Genomic DNA, 21130 nt, shown 5'->3' on the forward strand with positions numbered 1-21130 from the left:
TGATACATTAAGATATTTATGAAATTATTTTTCACTGACAACAGATAATAATAAAAATAAAAATAAAAATTACCTTAACATCTTTAGAAGTACCCAAATAAAAAGAAACCACCCATTTTTACCACTAAGACAAGACTATCCCGCTAAAATAAAACTACCAATTATTATTTATATTATTAACTTTCCTTAAAAGATTATATATTTGTGCGGTACACAATTTTATTTTCTAAACATGTTCTCGCTCACCCAAATAACGTCTGCTGTTCTAGTAATTTATAGTGTGTCTTTTGCCAAATAAAAAACACAATTAATGTTTGATTAGACGAGATATTAAATTAATACAATACTTAAATGTTAAGATTATATTTTTTTTAAATAGAATTAAATGTTATTGATTGTGTGTATATAAATTATCAGAAAGACGTTAACACTTTGGGAATATATCCAAAATGCTATCTTCAATGACATTCAAGTATTTTTATATAACATTTGTAACTGAAAAATCTACTTTCATATCTCTCACATGGCAACACTAAATACTAAAGATTCAAAAACCAATAATGCATGGAATATAAATAATAGCTTCCTCACTTGTTCCCATTGATTATATATAACTTTAGTGTTATTTCCAACAATCATGCGTAAGATAAACCCCCCCCCCCCCTTCCCCCTTCTCAGAGGTTCATAAACAGAAACTTGGTCTTTGTGCACAACATTTTTCATATTTACACCCATGCTTTATCCCTCCCATATTCACAAAAGGGGGTTATATATCTATCTTTTTTTTCCTTTTTCCTTTTCTGTCTTCTGCTGGTTTTCATCCACAACAAAACCTTTCGAACAAAGATTAAGTCGTTTCATCGAACACCATGACCTGCAAAACCAACCGAAATAGACGCGGAGTTAGAGAAGCATGCCGAGATGGAACACAAAACTAATTATGAAGCAACCAATTTTGCTGTATGGCTTAGCATGCGACCTTAGTTCAAAGTTGGATAATCCCTGAATACCTCTCATATACCTATAATAATCAACATCCAGTTAACAACAAACAATATCTCCCATTCAGTTTTTGATCCGACAGGATCGTTTCTACTGCCAGCAAATATAAATCATATATAATATAACCTAAACCATGAAGCTCACCAAGCAAACATCACTTTTTTTAGCCTAAGATGCATCATACATGTTAAAAAAGTCGGCTTTATAGCAGAAAATGGTTGATATCAAGAGTTGCAAGAGAAAAAAAATCAAAAGGACGGGAAGCCATGCATGGATAACTACAACCAACGATTACATAATTGTTTGACTTGAAAATTACTAAATGTCGTTTGGATAAGCAAGCACTCGATTGCTGGTGGTTCAGAGAAGAGGAAAGATCAATTATTCTATGTAATATATGATATAAAATGGGTTAGGATCCACTTACACCTAGTGTAAAAGTTTTACACTCTTAAAATCGTTGGATGAGAGGAAATCAAAGGCTGAGATTAACTCGTTTTCTGTGAATATCTTCTCATTTCCTACTGTTAATCTCAGCCTTTGAATTCTCTCATCCAATGGTCCTAAAAAGGTGTAAACGGATCCTGCCCCATATAGCTTTTATAATAATATATATAACTTATTTTTAAGATGGTTAAAGACAATTAAACAGACTTAACCAATCGACCTAGATCAGTTCCCCTTTTTGTGATTAATCAATTTAATTTGGTTGGTGAGAGATATAGCTTCTTGTGTGGAGGGACAGGGTATTATTACAAGGCATATTCTGAGAGCTGCTAATTGGGAAGCGGATGAATTAGCTAAAGCTGGTATAGGTTGATTAATAGGTTCTGTGTTTGGGTTGTTAAGGTGCTATGTGTTGTTTGTATTTCTGAAGGGTGTTTTGGTTTAAGTGTTATATAATCAGTGTTATGTAATCAGTGTTATGCTGTAACAGTAAGTGATTAGGGATTGGCTGTGTATTATTGTTCAGATTAATAAAATTCAGAGGCCCTCTTTTCCTCCTTCCTATGTCCTTCATGTTACTAATGTAACATGTAGGGTATGAAGGGGGGTCTTAATGAGGCCTAATCTTCTATCAAAAAAAATTTGGTTGGTTATTTAAAGTGAACTCGGTTAGTTTGGTTGTCACTTTCATCGGCCCAAACTGATTAAACCGACAAAATGCTCTCCCCTAAAAGGAACTAAGGATGACATTTAGAGGATAAATTAGATTACCACTTGACAAATAAAAAGAAAGGAATCTGGAAAGAAAAAGCTTCACCCACATCGGAACAAGATAGGAAGTTAGGAACATCACTTTCTGTAGTTCTCTTACAGTTAATTAGCTTTTCTTTCCATCCTTTTTCTAACAGCTAGAGAGTAAGTACTTCGTTTAAGAAAAAGAAGAAATAATATTCTTATTAAAAACCTAAACATGGCACATCCATTCAAAGAGAACTCTACAAAAAGCTACCTACATATAATAAAATACAAACCATTAACGTGTACAAGTAGAAACAAAGCAATAAAAAACAAATGCATTTTTACCACATCATCATAGAAAAATAATATCGAAGGCAGCCAAAAAGGCCACTAGACCGTGAGCATCCTAGTAAATTGCAACTCTAGAAAGATGAGGAACAGCTAATCAAGCTGAACAAAATGGAAGCAAAACTCGGGTTATTGATTGTTTATAACCATGGAGATTGATTATTTACGGCTAAATACAGAAAAAAAAGGTACCTTTCCACAGACCGGACAGTTTTCACTTCTCTCCATCCATTCATAAATGCAACCAAGATGGAAATGGTGAGAACATTTTGTTATTATCTTGGGATTCTCTGGAGTATATTCTGCACCATAAGTGATATAGATAAGTTTAAAAGGAAGATAATGTATCTATTAAAAGCCCAATCTAATATAATCAGTAATTACATCAATTTTTTATGGCAGTATATGGAAGGTACACATATACATACTACTGTATAGGTTTCTCTTTATTCTGTGATTAATAGGTAACAAAGACTACTTATCAATAGGCAAATAATAGTACTCCAACCCACTAAATGGAAGGCAAAGGACTAGCAGGAAGGACCCAACCCCATCTGGAATTGGATGAAACTATAAAGATGCTAATTCAAAATAGTCCAGTACAAATAAGAAAGCTGAAAACAACCACTAAGATGCTAGCAGATACCAATGAAGACTAGACCCGAAATTTCAAACAAGAAAACATAGTAGCCTAGCCGGGGAGAGATGCTCTCCAGCTCCAGTCCTTGTTATTTATGTAGCTGAAAATAGTGGAAAATTACGCTTCAAAAAGATCAGGACCCGAAAACGATCCTTTTGAAGGGTCCTACTTTTCTTGACCCATTCAAGCCATGAAAGTGACCTTTAGGATTATATAGCACGGCCTCTGACACACCTTTCCTGGGTTGACCGAAGAGCAGCTAACAAAAGGGTGAGGGCAGGATTAACAACATACAAGCTGCTTTGACATATCAGGTGCAGGATGTGCTTCTATCCCCTTACTGAATTCTCTGTCTGTAATATTAAGTCTTGCAAGATAACAAATGTTATAGTTGAAAGAAATTCCACCTCATTTTTCTCTCATCCCTAGCTCTTTCTTTGACGAGCTCTTTGAGCGTAATGAAATAGGCATAGCTCAATGATTCTTGAAAGTGAATATCACTCACAATGGCCGCCCTTAGAGTTGAACCCTTCAACAGATAGTTTTACATGCTAGCTCCACTTAGTAGCAGAGGAAAGCTCAGCCTCAGTCTTATAGAAATTTGATTTTACAGAAAACTAATGGAAAAGGCGAATGGATTCAATTTCTTGCAATGTTGTCAAGAGCGCAAGTTGCACTCAAGGCCTTTAAACCCTTATATTGCCACAGGCGCACAGCATAAAAAAAACGCTACCTTGAGTGAAATAAAGTGCAATACGAATATATATGTTATTAATATATTGCCTTTAAACTCTAAAGTGGAGTCTAGTTTATCTACAAAAAATGCAACAACAAAAAAATTGCCAATATACTTAATTTCCTTATGACCGATGTTTGATGTTGAATGCTCAAATATTAGGAAGAATAGAGTTTGGTATTATAGTTTTCCTGCTACTAAAGGTATATCAAATGGAAAAATTGAAAATGCAAGGCAGGCTTTTTTATGCCTATTTCCTTACAACAAGCATGTTTAGGTGCACACGTCTGGCCTGAAAGGGTCTAAGGCGCTTATGTTGAATAATGCTAAGGAAAAAGGTGCATGCACACCTAGGCGCACGCCTTGACAACACTGATTTCTTGTCTGTTCTATTTTTTTTTGGCAAGTGGAAAGGGACGGCCATGATTTTTGGGCAATGAAGGGGTGATGAGAAGAGAGAATGAAATGGTAGGGATAGGAAATCTAGAATTGATGGCAAAATGGTGGCACCGTTGGAACTAAGAGAAACAAATAGGGTCATTTTGGCATTAAAAAAAAGGATTAGATTGATCGCTAAACTGACTCTAATGGAAGACGGGGCTTAAATGACATCTATTCAAGTAGACTACTTATTTTATCATTAAAATTACAGATTAGTTGCAATGCAAGTTCCCCTACTAAATCAAGGTTGCTCAATCATCAACTCAATAGTATCTGGGTCTAATTAATGGCAAATGTATCCAAGTTAGAGAGGCAAGATATAGCAAAAAATTAGTATTTAAATGCATCCCTCCTTCCGAAGTTCTAGAAAATCTTAGCCTATTGAGCAAGTTCTAACAAATTTTCATTGCATAATATAGTGGTTATAATAGAACACCACTCAAATTTGAGAAAAAAATATTTACCTTCAAGACAAGTTGGACAGACATCCTCCTCTTCTTCGGACGACGAATAGATGTACCCAATTCCAACTGGTGCTTTTTCTGATGAGAGTTTCTGTGAGGATTTAGAATGCTGCTCTTTTGAGCCTTGTTCAAAGGCATTCCATTTGCCCTCTGTACTCAAAGATCCTGAATCTGCGTCATTTTGATCTCTTAAAGGCTCTGTTTCTTCATGTGAATGACTTGAACCCTTCTCACGTCTTGAAACAAGACCACGTTGCAAGCGGAAATATCTAGTGTCAGCATCATAAGGCAAGGGCCTTGGAGGAGATTGGTACATGTCAGAAAGTGAGTTGTCTAGAGACGCAGAAGAGATAACAGATCCGGTCCCTTGAATAGATGAAGGTATAGAAGCCAATTCCCCTCTTCGGAACAATGTGGAATACTACAATTACAGGGACAAAAAAAAAAAAGAAGAAGGATCAAAAGGCCGGAACCCATAAATCAAATGGAAGATTTTCTTCTTCTTTTTATTATGTTGAGACATGTAACATCAAACCTCCTTCATGTTAACTTCCATGTCCCTACTGTTAGTGAAACACTATCTTCATAATGTAAACAATCAACTGATAATTTCATAAATTAGCTAAGTAATTAATAGTCCACAACTAACTTAATTAGATACCTTTTCACCTAAAAACCAATATACATAAATGCTGATGGAATTTCCCATATTGAGAAGTCCGATGTGGACACTATAGAAGTTTTCACTTGCTCCAAAACAAATTAAGAGGCTCTTTTAAAACAAAAACGTTTTTAGACACAGATGTGTGAGTTACCTTAATCTATCTTATTGCACATACACACAAGTAACTTATCACAGATCCAAACACATAATATGTTATAAAGGAATTTTAACCGACTCAGTAAAATTGATCAGCAGATAAAAAGTGCAGTGCGTGTATATATATATATAAAGAGCCCACTGCTACTTGTATATCATTCCTTATAACATTTTTGTTCACCCCTCCATAATACTCTGCCAAACCTTCCACAAATAATTACGCAAGGTACTGAGTAGAAAGGTTCATAAAGGACCTTGCTTGCAATGATAATACAGATGATCCTCAACAAACAAAATGACAGAAATTAGCTAATCCGACCCACACTTGCCACAGAATAAGAAGTTAAAATGTCCAACGACAGGCCTAATTTTTTACAACCTAAAACAAAAAGTGGCACAAAACAAGAGAAAGAAATACTTAACAAAGCCGCCATTTTAATAACCTCAAGTGACACATTGAAAGAGATTCAAAAAGTAATACTGGAGTCGGAACCAAATGTTAATAATGAGAATCATAAAACATACCACATGTAAGAAGTTCTGACAAAGCAATTGAGGCAGACACAATTTCTATATATGTTACTGTTCGGATTCATATAGTCCTCGAAATCCTCAGGGCGCAAGCAGCAACAAACAGAGCCCATAATGTTAACTTTTAATCTTTTCCTTCAGTTAAAACTCTCCACACAACCTCGTCATTAAAGCTCAACTGTTCTGTTTATATATATGTGCATCAACAAAAAAACTTTCAAAGCTAGAAAAGGGCAATGAGAGAGGAAGCTAAGCTCGAAGAAGCCTGACCACCTCCACGAACCAGTACCTCTCCCTCGTCTATTTACAAAATGTTGAATGCCCTTATATAATTTAGCTCAAAAGGTACTTCTTCATCTGTAAAATAAAAGGAGAAGAAAATTTTAAGTCAGTTATGGGGAAAATATAAATCAGATTGGAGCCAACAAAACAAGCATCATAGCCAGCTAGGATGCTACAAATAAAAAAACCAATGAGCTGTCCTTTAGAGGTGGGTGTATGGGTGTGTTGGGGGGGGGGGGGGGAGAATTAGATATACTCGTAAAAAGTTGTTTGTCCAATTTTATTTCTTACAAAAATTACAATCTCTTTAAGGTTTTGTTGATAATTAGTAAAAAGGTTCTTTCCTTCGATAGTGAGAAACGAAAAAACCAATAAAAGCAATCAAGCATGAATATTCGGGATACGATATTGCAGCTAAAATTTAATTCTCATTCAAATTCAACCACGAAAAATGAAATAAAGAACAAAACGAGTCAAATATTAAAGTTTTCATCAAAATAAAATCCATGAACAACCAAGAGATCAAAGCAGAAAACAAGCATGAATCAACCCACGTTAACAAACCAATAAACACAATCAAGCATCAATATTCAGAATCAAAGATTGCACCTAAAATTTAATCCTCCTTCAAATTCGAATAAGAATAGAACAAACGATTCATGTTTTCGTCAAAATCAACACCAAAAAGTCCATTAAAAACCAAGAGATCAACCCAGGAACAATCATGAATCAACCAAATAAAGAAACCCCATTTTAGATTGTTCTAAAAAAGAAACAAACTTAAAACACATAATTGGTTGCATGGACTGAAGATATGATAAATACCCAAATTAGATAATCCCAAAAACAAACAAATAAAGCATCTGAAACTGATGAAAAAGAAAAGAAAAGAAAAAACTTACCTTGATGGAAATTGAGCAGAGACTAAAACCCAGAGAACATTTGTTGTTTCTTTTTTAGAGGAAAAAAAAGGGAAATTAAGAGAGGGGCAGGGAACTCCGAATTCTGGGAAGCTTGAAGCTCAAAAAATAAAAATAAAAAAATGGTTCAGAGTTTCGTGTTTGGGTGTTTTGTTCGGCGAGAAAAGCTGTGAAAGCGCGGAAATAAAGCAATGGAGCCTTTCTTCTCTTTCCCTTTTGTCTGCTTCTCAATTACTTTGTTTTATCAGTTTATTCAATAAATAAAAAACTTTGTTTTATAAACATATTATCTCTCTCTTTTGTGAAATCCAATGTCTTATTAAATTTTGTTTTATTTTCTGAAGAAGTCGTAAAATGGCAACCTTTTTTTTAAGTAAAAATAATGTTTTTATTGTTAAAACCTTAGACACAAATGGAACAAGCATGTCTTTTTAATTGTATTTACGTGTGTCGTGTCATATTTATCTTATCATTTTCAGGGTTGGTGAAATTTAATTAAAATCCTAAGACTACTTTAGTATACCAAAGAAAAAAAAAGTCTTTTACTTGATTGATTTATTCGTCAATCTTTTTAATGACAATTTTTAGTATACCAAATGGAACAAGTTTTTTTCTTTTCATTACAATAAAAGCCTTCTATTGGCTATCTTGTAAAAACATACCTCATCTCGTTAATTAATGGATTAATGAAATTTCAAAACCCGAGTTGGAGATAATTTTGTAAAAATAAAGCCTACATACCTCCTATCCTTCCCTCTGTGTCCCAATATTTCAATCAATTGTATTTCAATGAAAAAATTGGGAATGAGGTTAAGAATTTGTGTATTAAGTTTAGAAATTTATGATTAGGGTGGTACGATGATAAGAGGGATAGTTAACAGTGCAGTTTCGGCCCATTCGATGATGAAAAAAATAACCGATAATGACGGGAGACCGTTGATAATGAGATTAGAATAAAAGATTTTTATGTTTTTAATAATTTTAAAATTTTGTTTTTTAATTAGTAATATTCTTAAATACATTTAAAAAATAAAAATTTACAAAAGTATATATAAACATGACATGTGTCATTTAACGATTTTCTTTAACGGACATTAAAGTATAAATACTAAAAATTGTAACAAAGAAGACATTATGCACCTACTTTGAGCTAAAAAATCTTTAAGCATCTAATATTAACAAACGTTATAATTTGATCACTTATTTTTTCATTAAGTCATATTTATTTATAAAGTTTATATCTACCTTAACTTTATAGAATCTATTTAATATAAATTGGCATGATAGGTCTAATTTCTATTTATTTTTTTAAGATCAAGTTTTTTTCCGTCTATCATGTTATATTCATTAAAATAATTTTTTTAGTTGTAAAACTATCTTTTATATTTTTAAGTAGGGTATTCTATTTCAAATATCGTTCACATTTAAATTTGAGCTCATTATGGCACTAACGTTTATATCTAATTACAATTTTATGTCATATCGCCGTTAATTCATCAACGAAACGATGACATGATATATTCGTTTCGTGACAATGATGACGTGACTCCCTTACTAAAACGACGTCGTTTTGTTGATGAAAATTTTATTTTTAATGAGATTCGAACCATAAACCAATAAAACCAAAGTTGAACACGCAACCACAAAGCTAATTTAAGAAATTAAAACCTTAAACCATTCATTAAACTCATGGTTTTTAATCATCTTCCCATCTCTTATTCCTAATGCTTTCGAGCCGGTTGAAGGCCTAGTTCCAATTTCCTTCCATGCGGTTGCCTCTGCTTTTGCTTCCCTGATCTGTTCTCTACGGTTAGAGTTTTCGTTCCTCCATTTTACAGTAGAGCGACTTTCGTTCCTGCGTGAGAGCCAGGAGCATTCTAAGCAAGCGGGTTTAAAACACTTTCTCAAGCAGGATAACTGTTTGATTTCCTAAGGCAGTAGGAAATCTCTCCTAGGTTCTAAGGTTCTCATGATTCTAGAGAAAGACTTAGCCTAAAGTTCTTCTCTCACCTTTTTATAAATAAAAAAAAATCTCAATCTTTAAATCTTTAGTTAATCATTATTTCCCTCCTTTCCCGGATCCTTCATCTTCCTTACAATTGGGTTCTTTTTTTTGTTGTTATTTTTTTTTTGTAAAACTTCCATTTTTTTAACAATGACGTTGGAATGAATTGAGAAAACTTAAGGATGAGATTTAATCTGACTAGAAATTCAAATTTTTTAAGGTTTTTGTAAGGAAGATGATGAAGACTATTAGTCTGTGTTTATAAAAAAATAAAAAAAATAAATTGTTATTTAACGTTTATATTGGTTTTGTTAAAGTTGTAACATTAGTTTGGAGGTTGGATGTTTGGCTTTAGTTCCTAAAGGTTTATTGGTCAAATCTCATAGAAAGTAATTTTTTCCATTAACAAGACTACATCATTTTAAGCTTTTTATGCATTAAAACGGCCGTGTCACGTCATCGTTGTCACATAATGAATATATTATGTCATCTTCTCGTTAATGGATTAATGGTGAGGAGAAATAATTACAGTTAAACATAAACAACAGTGTTAAGATTAGGGATGGCAACGGGCCGGGTTCGGGCCGGGTATTGGTCTCCAGTCCCCGTTTAAAAAATTCGTACCCATCTCCGCTTAAAAAACCACGGAGATTTAAACGGGGATCTCCATCGGGTAATCGAGAAAAACCACAGGAAAATGGGTATCCCCGTTTAGCATAAACGGTTATTTAAACAGGTATCGGACCGAGTATATATATATTTAAATTAAATATATAAATATTATATATTAATTTAAATTAAATTTATTAATATTATATATATAAATAATAATAATTTTTTTAATATTTATCGGGTCGGGTATCGGGCCCGATAATCCGGTAATCGGGGCGGGGATTACCAAACCCGTCCCCATTTAGCATAAACAGTTTTTTCCCATCCCGTTTAATTTGATTTTCGATTTTCGATTTTCCCCGTCGGGTTTGAGTTTTTTTGCCATCATTAGTTAAGATTGTTAAAAGTAAAACATTGGTGATATAAACAAGCCCGAACTTAAAGGTGAGTGGTATTTGAAGTAGTTTACCTTTTTAATTATATAATTTTATGATAATTTATAAATAAATTTTAATTTCATAACTTTTAAATTTTATTGTTAATAAGACTTTTTTGGTGACAAATGAGAAACTGAAAACCGAGAACTTAAGCTAAACTGCATTGTTATCCTCATGCAATAGTTGCACCACCGAAAGAGAAGGCTCTGCATACCATACGCATTCCACTTGACTCCGATCAACAAGCTTTGCCATGCAGTCTGCAACCCTATTTCCCTCTCGATTAACATGGTTAAATCTTAGATCCCAATCCGGTCGAAGTTACTCCCTCACGTGATGAAGAATGGTGATACGAGCCCGATCATCACCCAGTAGTTCCTGAATAACTTCTCGGTTATCACTCTCAACCAGAACATTACGTCCACCCGAGTCCCATGCACGCACCAATTCCAAATATATTCCCCAAATCTCTACCTCTAGCACCGAACAAATGCCAAGTAACTTGGAAAATCCAACCTCCCAACTGCCTTTATCTTTCTGGATCGGAGGGCTCCCAATTACCGTCATCTTTCTGGATCACCCTTCCGCACACTGCAAGTCCAGTGGCTGTCTGTTTGGCGCCATCTGAATTCATCTTGATCCATCCCGTTGATGGTGGTTGCCATCGATTGAGTCTTGGTTTTACGTTCTCGACTTTATAATATTTATTTAATTCAATTTTATAAAAAAAAAAAATCAATGAAATAGAATTATATATACGTTTCAGATAAATGCAAAATAGAATTAAAAATACATTTCAGATAAATGCAAAATGAACTTTATGCAGAATGGACGAATTCAAATTTTATATAAATAAAAGTCAAATTAAATTCTAAGTTTAAAAATAATGGAAATATATATATTTTAAATTTTAGTAATTTAATTTTTATTTTTAGCATTTTTTATATTTATTTTTTTAATATTCTTATAATTTAGATTTAAAACATTTAAAAAATTCAAATAAAACCATTAAATTTTTAAAAAAAATCAATTGAACCCTCGAACTTGACCAAAAATCAATTTAACCCATCTATTATGTCACCTACTACCGTGAACTGTCGTATCAGTATCATAATGATCAACGACAAAAATGGTTAGTCAAAAGGTCATATTGAGTGCAAAAATAGCTTAAGGACCGCATTAATTCTTCTAAAAATACAAAGGCTTCATATACCTTTTTGCCTAGATTTTTTTTGTATTAGTAACCTCACATCATGCAAATCTTATGACAACATACATCTAAATAAGACCTCAAATCCAACGGTTGTCATGCCAATCTTATGACTCACCATGGATCTAAAGATATCATATATCCTCCACAGATCAAACAGATTAATTAAAATCCGATCATTCAGTTGGTTCGATCGGTTTTGAATCCAAACCACGGATTCTATTTTCCAGCTCAAGCAAACAGATATTTGTTTGAACTCAAAAACAAACCAGTAAGACGATTTTAAAGACACAGTTCCAAAACACTTGGTAATGAACAAACGAAGGTCATTTTGAAGGTGCAAAAGACAAGAAATGTTGTCAAAAACTTTAACATGTGGGAAATGGAAGATACTACAATAATATTATAGTAACAGTAACAAAGCAGCTTCTCATATATGCATGGAAGCTTATGTCCCAAACAAGTTTTAAGTAAAGAATATATGACAGTTATCACCCTAGGAGAATTTATGCGACTAGGAAAACCAAGCTGTGCATAAACATTTACATTTAGTCTTAAGACCTAATAATATGAGGACCATGGCATGGCAAAAATGAGCACCCTAATCGACTGAAAAAGGAACCAAATGAAGAAAATGGGAAAAAAATAGATCAAGAATCATACACTAGCTTTTCCCAGTTCTACGCCTCTTATAAGCCTGATCAAACTCCTCTGAGCAGCTCCGAACTCCAGTTTGTATCATCACTTGATTGCTTATGTATCGGATTTCTTTCTCCTAGATGACAGGTGAAAAAGAAAAAGACAGGTTAGAATATCAAGCAAATAGTTTTACTGACTCATGTCCAAACCGTCACTAAACTGGGAGGGGAATAAATGAAGACGGCAAAACACAAAAACAACTTAGCTAGTACTTAATCTGGCCAAAAAGGATTATAAATAAACCTCAGAACTGGATGGCATAGAAGTCACTCTGCTAACTACTCGTTTACCAACATCAATTTTCACAGATATGCTCGCCTGAGACATCTCCACTCCTGAAGACTGCAGAGCTTGTGTCAGAGAATTCAATATCCTGTTGGAAACAAAAACTGATCTCTTTAACAGCATGTATAAAACCTACCATGAAAGGGCATGTTATAATTGATATCAGTAAACAGATAACACCATTAACCAAAATCTGAGAAATAAATCATGAAAATGTCAACTCCTTGTACATTATGTCAGGATCGTAAGTTATACAGAGCAGTTGCTCACCCTTGAGAGTAAGCGCTTGACAAGCCAACTGATTCATCTCTGATAGTCAAGTCCTCTTGTTCAATTGCTGAATTGTTCGGAATAACACTCTCGGTCAGACAGTCTCTACTTTGCCATGACTGAAAATGGGGTTGATGTATCATGTTCTCGGAATCAGAAGCAGACTCATGAAAAGCAATGCTACCTCTTCCATGAGTAGCAATTGCATCTGACCGTGTCTGCATGTTAACCATAGAAGTAGCTGATGCAGGGGGATGATCAAGTGCTTTAAACACTGCAGCATCACCCAAGTTGGACTCAATTGAATTCTGCATATTCGCAACCATTGACGGAATGATGCCATCATTCTCACAAGTAGATCCATTCTTCATAGTGTGAGAATGGTCAATAAAATTCTCTGCAAACCCATGCTGATTTTTCTGTTAAAAAAATAAAACAAAATCAGTTAGCTTCATCTTGAATTATGGAAAGTAATGTGAACAAAATTATTATTTACAGAAGGCTCCAGTAGTAACTCATTAGCCTAAAAGTTCAAAGCAAAGAGAAAAAGTGTCCACCCTATTGCTCAAAACATAAGATACATTCATCTATTGTCAATTGAAAGCTACTATTTGGTTGTGCATGCCAATAATTATCTCCAAAACAAATTCAACATATGCACTGGAACTTCAACACCCATCCTTAAGCTTTTCAAATCTTCAATAGGTAAGCCTCTCAAACATTAATATAAAACAAAAATATAACTATATGTTTGTGCAAAGTAACCACATTGACTAATTGACATGGGTGTACAAAGGCGCAAATATGAAGCATAAATAAGATTACCCATGGAATCATTTTTGCTGGCTCCTGGCTCCACCCATGGTACGATCCCTCATACATTTGCAACTTTTCCTGTAAAAACTGAATGTACTCTATGACCTACACATAAAGTAGGTCGTATTCAAAATCCATCAAGGAACTATAAATGATTAAATATATGCATGTACATACATATCTAATGTATGTGTATAGCATATTAAAGGAAAAACGCCATTGAGTGGTGACCTCTAACAGAAAAGATGCCTTGTCTCTCTTTTGATCATTTTGAGGTATAATATCTCTCAAAGTCTGGAACCTGACAACACAAAAATAATCAAAGAATGCTTGAAATATATTCAAAGAATTGAAACTGATTACTGCCACACTGTATCATCAAAATATAACATAACTGAATTCAAGGAAGCTTTCAGAATCCATTTTCAGATGCACCAAACAGCACCCCCCCCCCCCAAGAAAAAGGCTTATTGTGCAAACTTTAGTTAACAAAAGAATCACTAGATGACTTCACGTATGTTAAAGCAATATAACATAAAACAAAATGGAATAATATGAGCAAACCATATGAGACAATAACACTCAACTCAACTGTTTGATATTTCGTGAAAAACCATTACAACCAAAGCCCTCTAATTTAAGTACTTCTAAAAAATTATCGCATTCATAGCCAATACATCTGAACATTTTCAATTCTGGAAATTTAATTTATACTTAAATACAAAATTAAACCCCAAAGGAAAAAAGAAGGAAATTTGAATTTTATACCTTTCATTAATCTTACTTCTTCTACGCTGCTCTGTCTCAGAATGCTTAGACCGATTAGTGCTCGTCTTTTGCTCACTTCCTTTCTCTTCTACTTTCACTGTTTCCCCTATAAAGAAGAACATTTTTAATTAAAACATAATAATAATTACCGAAATTCTTATAAAAGGAAAACACCTCTATCTTCGAAACCATCATCGTCTTCCTCGTCTTGATGAAACTGCGCCGTTGCCACGGATTTCACCATTTCGCTTTTTGATTTTATAAATATAAAAAAATTGTAAAAACTCTAACAAAGCGGAGGAGCAGAGGGTCGGAAATGGAGGTCCGAAAGAGTAGTTCGAACGAGTATGGCGAGTCAGTTTTTGCAGAGAAAGAGATAATTTTTGCCCTAAAAAAGGACGGAAAAGAAGAATATGGTAAAATTTTGGAATTTATGGCTTTATTGATTGATACATTTTCATTTAAAAATTATTGGTTCGATTTATACAAATTAATATTGGCGTTCAGTAGTGGTGGGTGGCTGCTGCTAATATACGCGTGCATTGTGACGTTTAAGGACACTTTATCTTTGTTTATAGGAGATTCTCTTTCATACTTGGGTAAGTTTTTCTAACGTTTAGAAGAAAAGTATTTAAAGTATGATCATTCCTTGTTTTAAATCTCTTGATAATTTGAAACGTGCATCCCCATTACCTTGGTTATTGGAGTCCGATCTTAACGAAATCTTATTTGATGATGAGAAAGAAGGCGGTCGACGTAAATCGAGAGAGTTTCACTAGTTGATTTTCAAGATACACTAAGTCGTAATAGATTATCATATATTAAGCCTTCAAAGGGTTGGTTCGCTTGGTTCTGTGGTAAACAAAAAGATCATGCTATAGTTGATGGACTAGATAGATTTATTATCGTGAAACAATGGTTGCGGTTATATCCTCAATTTCGTGCAACATCGGAGCATCCGAATACTCTTACCATTGTTATCGAATGATGGATACGAATTGAACCAATATAACTGGCCATATGAAACAAGGTGATTATTTAAAATTTGATCATTGTTGAGCAGCTAAAGAAGCTTGTGTTTCAAGAGTGCAATCAGCTTTGAAATTTACACACGGTGATGCGATTGCGAAGATTGATGCAGTTGGAGCGACCTTACGTGCATGGCAAACAGATAATACACGGGTGCGCATTGCATAACTTCAAAAGTTGGCAAATGTTGGTTTGAGCAATCGAATGACCGTTGGTGCCATGGCCAATTTTCTTAAAGCCAATTCCGAATTACAATGTTTGTTGGATAAGGAAGAACGGTACTGGGCACAAAGATCTTGTGTGAATTGGTTAGCTAATGGAGATCAGAACAGTCTTTTTCTATGCTCGAGCGAATCAGCATAGGAAAAAGAACAGGATTAATGGTGAAGATACTAAATTTTTTTTTATCCATATTATTATTATTAATATTATTATTATCCTTATTATTATTAATATTATTATTATATTATTATTATTATTATTATCATTATTATTATTATTATTAAATATATTAAAAAATAATAATTACAGGCCCAATTACAATTGGACCGGCCCAATTACAATTGGACCGGCCCAGTTACAAACCAACCAGAACCGGTCCAAATCCAACCAGAAACCCTAAATATTTGGGTTTCCAGTTAGGGTTTCCTAACCCTAATTTGATCAGCCGCCTCAGCTCACAGCCGTTGGATCTGATAAGATCCAACGGTCCAGATGGTGCCAGAAGGAAACCCTAGGGTTTGATACCCTAGGGCCACGCGGCGCCGCTCCAGCTTCCACGCGGCTACCGACAGCCCTCGCCGCCTCCGCCGCTGCCACGTCCCAACCGAAGACTCCAGAAGATCATATACCAGCCGTCCATGCAAGGCTACGGGGTGAGTCACCACTGGTAGTCCGGTGACTCACCGAGGCCCCCTCTTCGGACCGGTCTGAGACGAACACCGGTGGTGGCTATAAAAGCCACCACCCCATCTGCGAAGAAAAGAAGAGAGGACAGAAACTAAAAACAGAGAACGGAGAAGAAAAAGACAGAGAAAAGAAAAAAAAACAAACTAATACCAACGATCTCAGCAGCAAAGAACCAGAAGAAAAAAAAGAGAAAAAAAGGAAGAAGAGACTTACCGAGGAAGCGTCGACCACCGGATCTCGTCAGAACCTTCGAAACATCGAAGGTATTTTTATAAGATTTGCTCCGATTAGGAGCCTTTTAAAGGAAGAGAACACCGGGACCGTCCTTAGGACGGTCCGATCTATCTATTCGTATAAAAATTTTTTTCCGGCCACCGGATGCTGTGGCCGGCGGTGATATTCACGGCGGCCCACGGTGGCCGACCGGTAACCGGCTTCCCTCTGATGAGGGAAGCTAGAGAGAAGGCAGAGAGTTTAAAACTCTCTCAGTGAAGAGAGAGAGAAGAAAATGGAAAATGAAGGTTGGCCCTTCGGGCCAGCCGGTTTTGGACTCTTATAGTCCTTCCCGAACGACGTCGTTTCGGGAAGGACTATGCGCGTAATTATGAAATAGTTAAACCCCGTCCGCAGTCCTTCGTATTTGTAAATTTTACATTTTGGTCACTAAACTGAATTTATAATAATTTTAATTCAGTCTTTAAATTTTAATTTTATTCATTTTAGTCCTTTTTATTAAAATAATATTTAGGATAAATGACAGATTTAATCCCTTAATTTTAATAAATAATTTTTAATCCCTAGTTCATATTTTTAATTTATTTTATTATAAAATTCGAATTTTAAATAATTTTATTTTGGTCACTAAATTATTAAATTAGAAAATAAAATATTTAATCCCTATAATTTCAATTAATTAGGAATTGGATTTAGTTTATTTTATTATAATTTAGTTATTTATTTTATATGTTTTCATTTTACTGCTTAAAATATATTGTTTTAGTGATATTTTTATTTTTATTATATTGTTAAATATTTTTATATATTCATAAATATACATATAATAAATAGTAATTTTTAAAAAAAAATTATTTTTAATATCGAAGAAAAGGATAGTCTTAATACAACTGGATGTCCTATTCTGATATTTTAAAATTAAAAAGTAAACAATATTATTTAAATTAATATTTATCAATATCAAAGAAAAGAGCTGTCTTAAGGCACCTAGAAGTTCTTTTCAGATATTTTTAAATAAATAAATTTTTTATATAATTTTGAAATAATAGAATTATAAATTAAATATATTTTTGAATTTTAAAAATTTTAATAATAGAGACAATTTATAAATAAAAAAAGTATCAATTTTGGGCGTTGTAGGGGTGCTAATCCTTCCCTAAACGTAAAAGACCACGAACCCCTTTTATTATTAAAAAAAATGAATTTTTGGTTATAAATGCAGATCAGTTTATTTTTTAATTGGTGTTTTATTAAAACTCTTTTAAAAAATAATTTTTAGGTATTCGACCTACCTGATCCAAAAGGCCGATGGCGACTCTCAAATTATTTTCAAAACTATTTATTCACATCAATTTTCCCGCCAAAATAATATTTCGTGCCCGGACGAAAACCGGTTACGACAGCTTGGCGACTCCGCTGGGGACCGGTCAAACTTTTAAAAATTTAATTATAAATTGTCTCTATTAGTTAAAAATTAAAAATTTATATATTTAATTTTAATTCTTTCTTTTCATTCTTTTTATTTATTTATTATTTTTATAATATTTATATGTTTTATTTTATTTGCAAGCATTTTATTTCAGTATTTATTTTTCTGTCAAAGGTTTGAACATTTCTCCTCACACACAACACTTGCATTGCATTACATAAAGCTCTATAATTGAGTTGTCCCTTTTAAGTGGAAGTGAAAGCGACGTCTTCGTGAGAATTTATTCTCCGTGTCAGACCTAGCAAGTAACTTTCGGGGTTCATATGCTCTATGTCTTCGTGAGAATTTATTCTCCGTGTCAGGCATAGAGAAATGTATCCCCTCGAATTGAACTCGATCCACTTTAGTCTGTGATGGACTAGGATTGAGGGTTAGCAGCCTAAGGGGGCACTAACAAGGACAATTCGGGTACCTTGATTCTTAGATCTGAAACCCTGCATATAAAAAAACCTTAGAAACTCTTCCAATCCGAAGTCATGCCAAAATTTTGTCCAAAATAGGTGTACACACAGGAGAAATGAATTATGTCTTTTCTGTTAATTTATTTATTGTTTAAGTTACATGTTTATTTAAATTTTTTAAATTCAGAAAAGCATGTTTAAATAAAGAATATTTATGTAAATATTATTATTAAATTTCTTTATTATGTAAACTAATTGATTTTCTTTTTTGTGTGTTCTTTATTTTTCTGTTTGCATTGCATCATACAGGATAAAAGACATTGATCATTGTGTTAATTGTCTCATTGGAAAGCCTACATCTATGGATAAAAAGTGTTCAAGTCAAGTAATTCTAAACTCAGAAGTAAGACAGTGGGCTGAAGATTTACAAAGACAAGAAGGAGATAGTCTGCAGGATGATTATGTATCTGATTTGGCCAGTTATGCTTCAGTTTCACTAAAAAGAAATGATATGCAAGATTTGCGAAGCATTTGGGAAAGTTGGGATTCAAACAAAAAATTGCAGTTTTATCATACTTACGGAGACATCCCATATTTGCTCTATGTTGAAGTTGATGATGAATTACTCAGAGCCCTAGTTCAATTCTGGAATCCAGGGTACAATTGCTTCACTTTCAATAAGGAGGACTTGGTCCCTACTATTGAAGAATATACAACTTTGTTACATCTTGAAAGTGCTTTGGAGAATCGAATATATTCAAAGTCAATTAAAACTCAGCCCTTTCGAGTTAAATTAGCAAAGATTGCTGGGGTACGAGAAGAATGGGTAGCATCCCGTACAAAACAAAAAGGCGAAAGCGAAGGCATTGCTTGGACCAACATCAGAGAGCTTATTCAGAGTCATCCAGACGCTAAAGTACGATTCGATCTATTTGCTCTGGGTATATATATGGTATGGTCATATTCCCAAAAGTATTGGGATATATTGAAGCTGCAGTGGTAGACTTGTTTGAACAGCTACCGAAGAAGATTAATCCTGTTTCTGCCATCCTAGCAGAGACCTTCAGATCGTTAAATGCTTGCAGAAGGTTAGGAGGTGGACGATTATCAGGGTGTACCCAGTTGCTATATGTTTGGATCCGTAGTCATTTCTGGAGGACGGAAAAGGTTTCATACCGACGCTTCAATACGGATTACTCACCATTAAAAGAATTTCTAGAGCAGGAATGGCCTAAAGAAATTAAGAAAGATATGTGGATTAATGTCTTTCGAAATCTGCAAAGCAATGACGTTGTTTGGCGAGCCCCCGTGGCAAATACAAAGGGAATTCTTTTACAGGTGTGGTGATTACAACTGGATAATGCTGCTCGGATTATGGGGAGGAATTGGATATGCACCACTGCTGGTTATAAGACAGTATGAAGGTCGTCAATTTGTACCTGTCACTGCTGGACTACAGTCATCTGAGTTCGCATTTCACAGCAAAAATTATAAAAGAAATATCATGGAAGCCGTTACAGCTTGGAAAACAACTTTTTGTATTCGAGCTAAAGCAGCAAAAGAAATGCTAACTCCTGATTATGAAGATTGGAGATCTGTCAGAAAAAACGAAAATATTCCTTTACCAGATCAAAATGAGGATATCTCTATGGAAGATCGCATTAAGGTGGTTCCATCAGAGATTGAAATCTTGAAAGCTGAGTTTGAAGCAGAAAGAGATAGCTGGTCGAAAGAGTTAGAGCAAATGAGACAAGACAAAGCTATGTTGGGGGTTGACATTGACTTTCATTCATCACAATGTGCAATGTTGAGAAAAGATAAAGAAAAAGGTGAGGATGAGTACAGAGCCTTACAGAAAAATTACCAGGAGTTATATAAATCCCGAAAAACATCAGGACCCAGCCAATCGACGGTACAGATGACCAGAGAATTGAACATTGAGAAAAGACGAGTTGAAAATCTGAAAGGAAATAATAGCCGTCTACTCAAAAGTCTGGAAAAAGGAAAGCAAAAAATGGAAGATTTCGAGGTTGACAGAAGAGAGCGAATTATAAAACACAAGGCTGAACACCGCGAGATCATGAATGAAATGCAAAGAGAAAGGGATCGAGCCAAAAATTTAGAAGAGATGAAGAATGACATCTTTGATAAATTTGAAGGCGAGAAAAATAGCATGTTCAAGGGATTTGAATCTGAAATGAACCAGTTGATTGCTGAACTTGAAGTCAGAGGCCAAAAGATGGAAGAATCCAATATTGAAAAGGAAAAATGGGAGCTGGAAAGGAAAAATTTCAACACCAGACTTGAGGTAGAGCAGGAAGTAGCTAGCAATTGGATGCAAAGATGCAGAAACAAAGATGTTCAAATCCAGAAGCTTAATCAAAGAACGCAAGAAGCACGAACAAAACTTGAAGAGGATCTGGATCAGTCTAGAAACAAAAACTCAGAGTTTAATTCTTACATTTTGTAACTTGAAGAATCATTGTTTCAAGAAAAGGTTCGTCTAGGACCTAATGATCTCAAAGAAAGTAATGAGGAAAATGCTTCACTGCGAAGACGCATTAGAGATCTTGAAAAAATTCTGCACAATTGTCAAG

The 21130-nt window shown here is 34.3% G+C and overlaps 2 protein-coding genes across 5 annotated transcripts; both read right to left on the minus strand.

The window, feature by feature from the left end:
- Positions 1 to 789: 789 nt before the first annotated feature.
- LOC120119718 (E3 ubiquitin-protein ligase At3g02290-like) lies at positions 790 to 7562 on the minus strand. The gene is given in 6 exon segments (XM_039139530.1): positions 790 to 874; positions 2728 to 2837; positions 4817 to 5237; positions 6162 to 6181; positions 6184 to 6524; positions 7352 to 7562. Coding segments are annotated over 5 exon segments (675 nt in total). The 5' UTR covers positions 6281 to 6524; positions 7352 to 7562; the 3' UTR covers positions 790 to 847.
- Positions 7563 to 11991: 4429 nt separating this feature from the next.
- LOC120119719 (transcription factor BIM2-like) lies at positions 11992 to 14891 on the minus strand. Of its 4 annotated transcripts, none has more exons than XM_039139533.1 (7): positions 14646 to 14891; positions 14472 to 14568; positions 13935 to 14004; positions 13713 to 13808; positions 12888 to 13309; positions 12576 to 12705; positions 11992 to 12408 (listed from the first exon to the last, which is right to left on the minus strand). In XM_039139533.1, the coding sequence occupies exons 1-7, from the start codon at positions 14713 to 14715 to the stop codon at positions 12298 to 12300; spliced, it is 996 nt and encodes a 331-aa protein (XP_038995464.1). In that variant the 5' UTR covers positions 14716 to 14891; the 3' UTR covers positions 11992 to 12297. The 4 variants fall into 4 exon arrangements, with proteins under 4 accessions (XP_038995464.1, XP_038995465.1, XP_038995462.1 ...); XM_039139534.1 differs by having other exon boundaries at positions 11993 to 12408; positions 14472 to 14577; positions 14661 to 14891; XM_039139531.1 differs by having other exon boundaries at positions 11993 to 12408; positions 14472 to 14577.
- Positions 14892 to 21130: the final 6239 nt, after the last annotated feature.

The sequence above is a fragment of the Hibiscus syriacus genome, unplaced genomic scaffold (assembly GCF_006381635.1).
Source record: "Hibiscus syriacus cultivar Baekdansim isolate YM2019G1 unplaced genomic scaffold, ASM638163v2 tig00110332_pilon, whole genome shotgun sequence".
Taxonomy (NCBI): Eukaryota; Viridiplantae; Streptophyta; class Magnoliopsida; order Malvales; family Malvaceae; genus Hibiscus; species Hibiscus syriacus.

What these genes read in the sequence shown, in the direction of transcription:
- LOC120119719 (XM_039139531.1), bottom strand. Translation starts at nt 14,715, where the DNA reads ATGGTGAAATCCGTGGCAACGGCGCAGTTTCATCAAGACGAGGAAGAC. An exon ending in AGAAGTAAGATTAATGAAAG is followed by an intron (nt 14,005 to 14,471) that starts GTATAAAATTCA and finishes TTGTGTTGTCAG; the next exon opens with GTTCCAGACTTTGAGAGATA. An exon ending in AGGCATCTTTTCTGTTAGAG is followed by an intron (nt 13,809 to 13,934) that starts GTCACCACTCAA and finishes CTTTATGTGTAG; the next exon opens with GTCATAGAGTACATTCAGTT.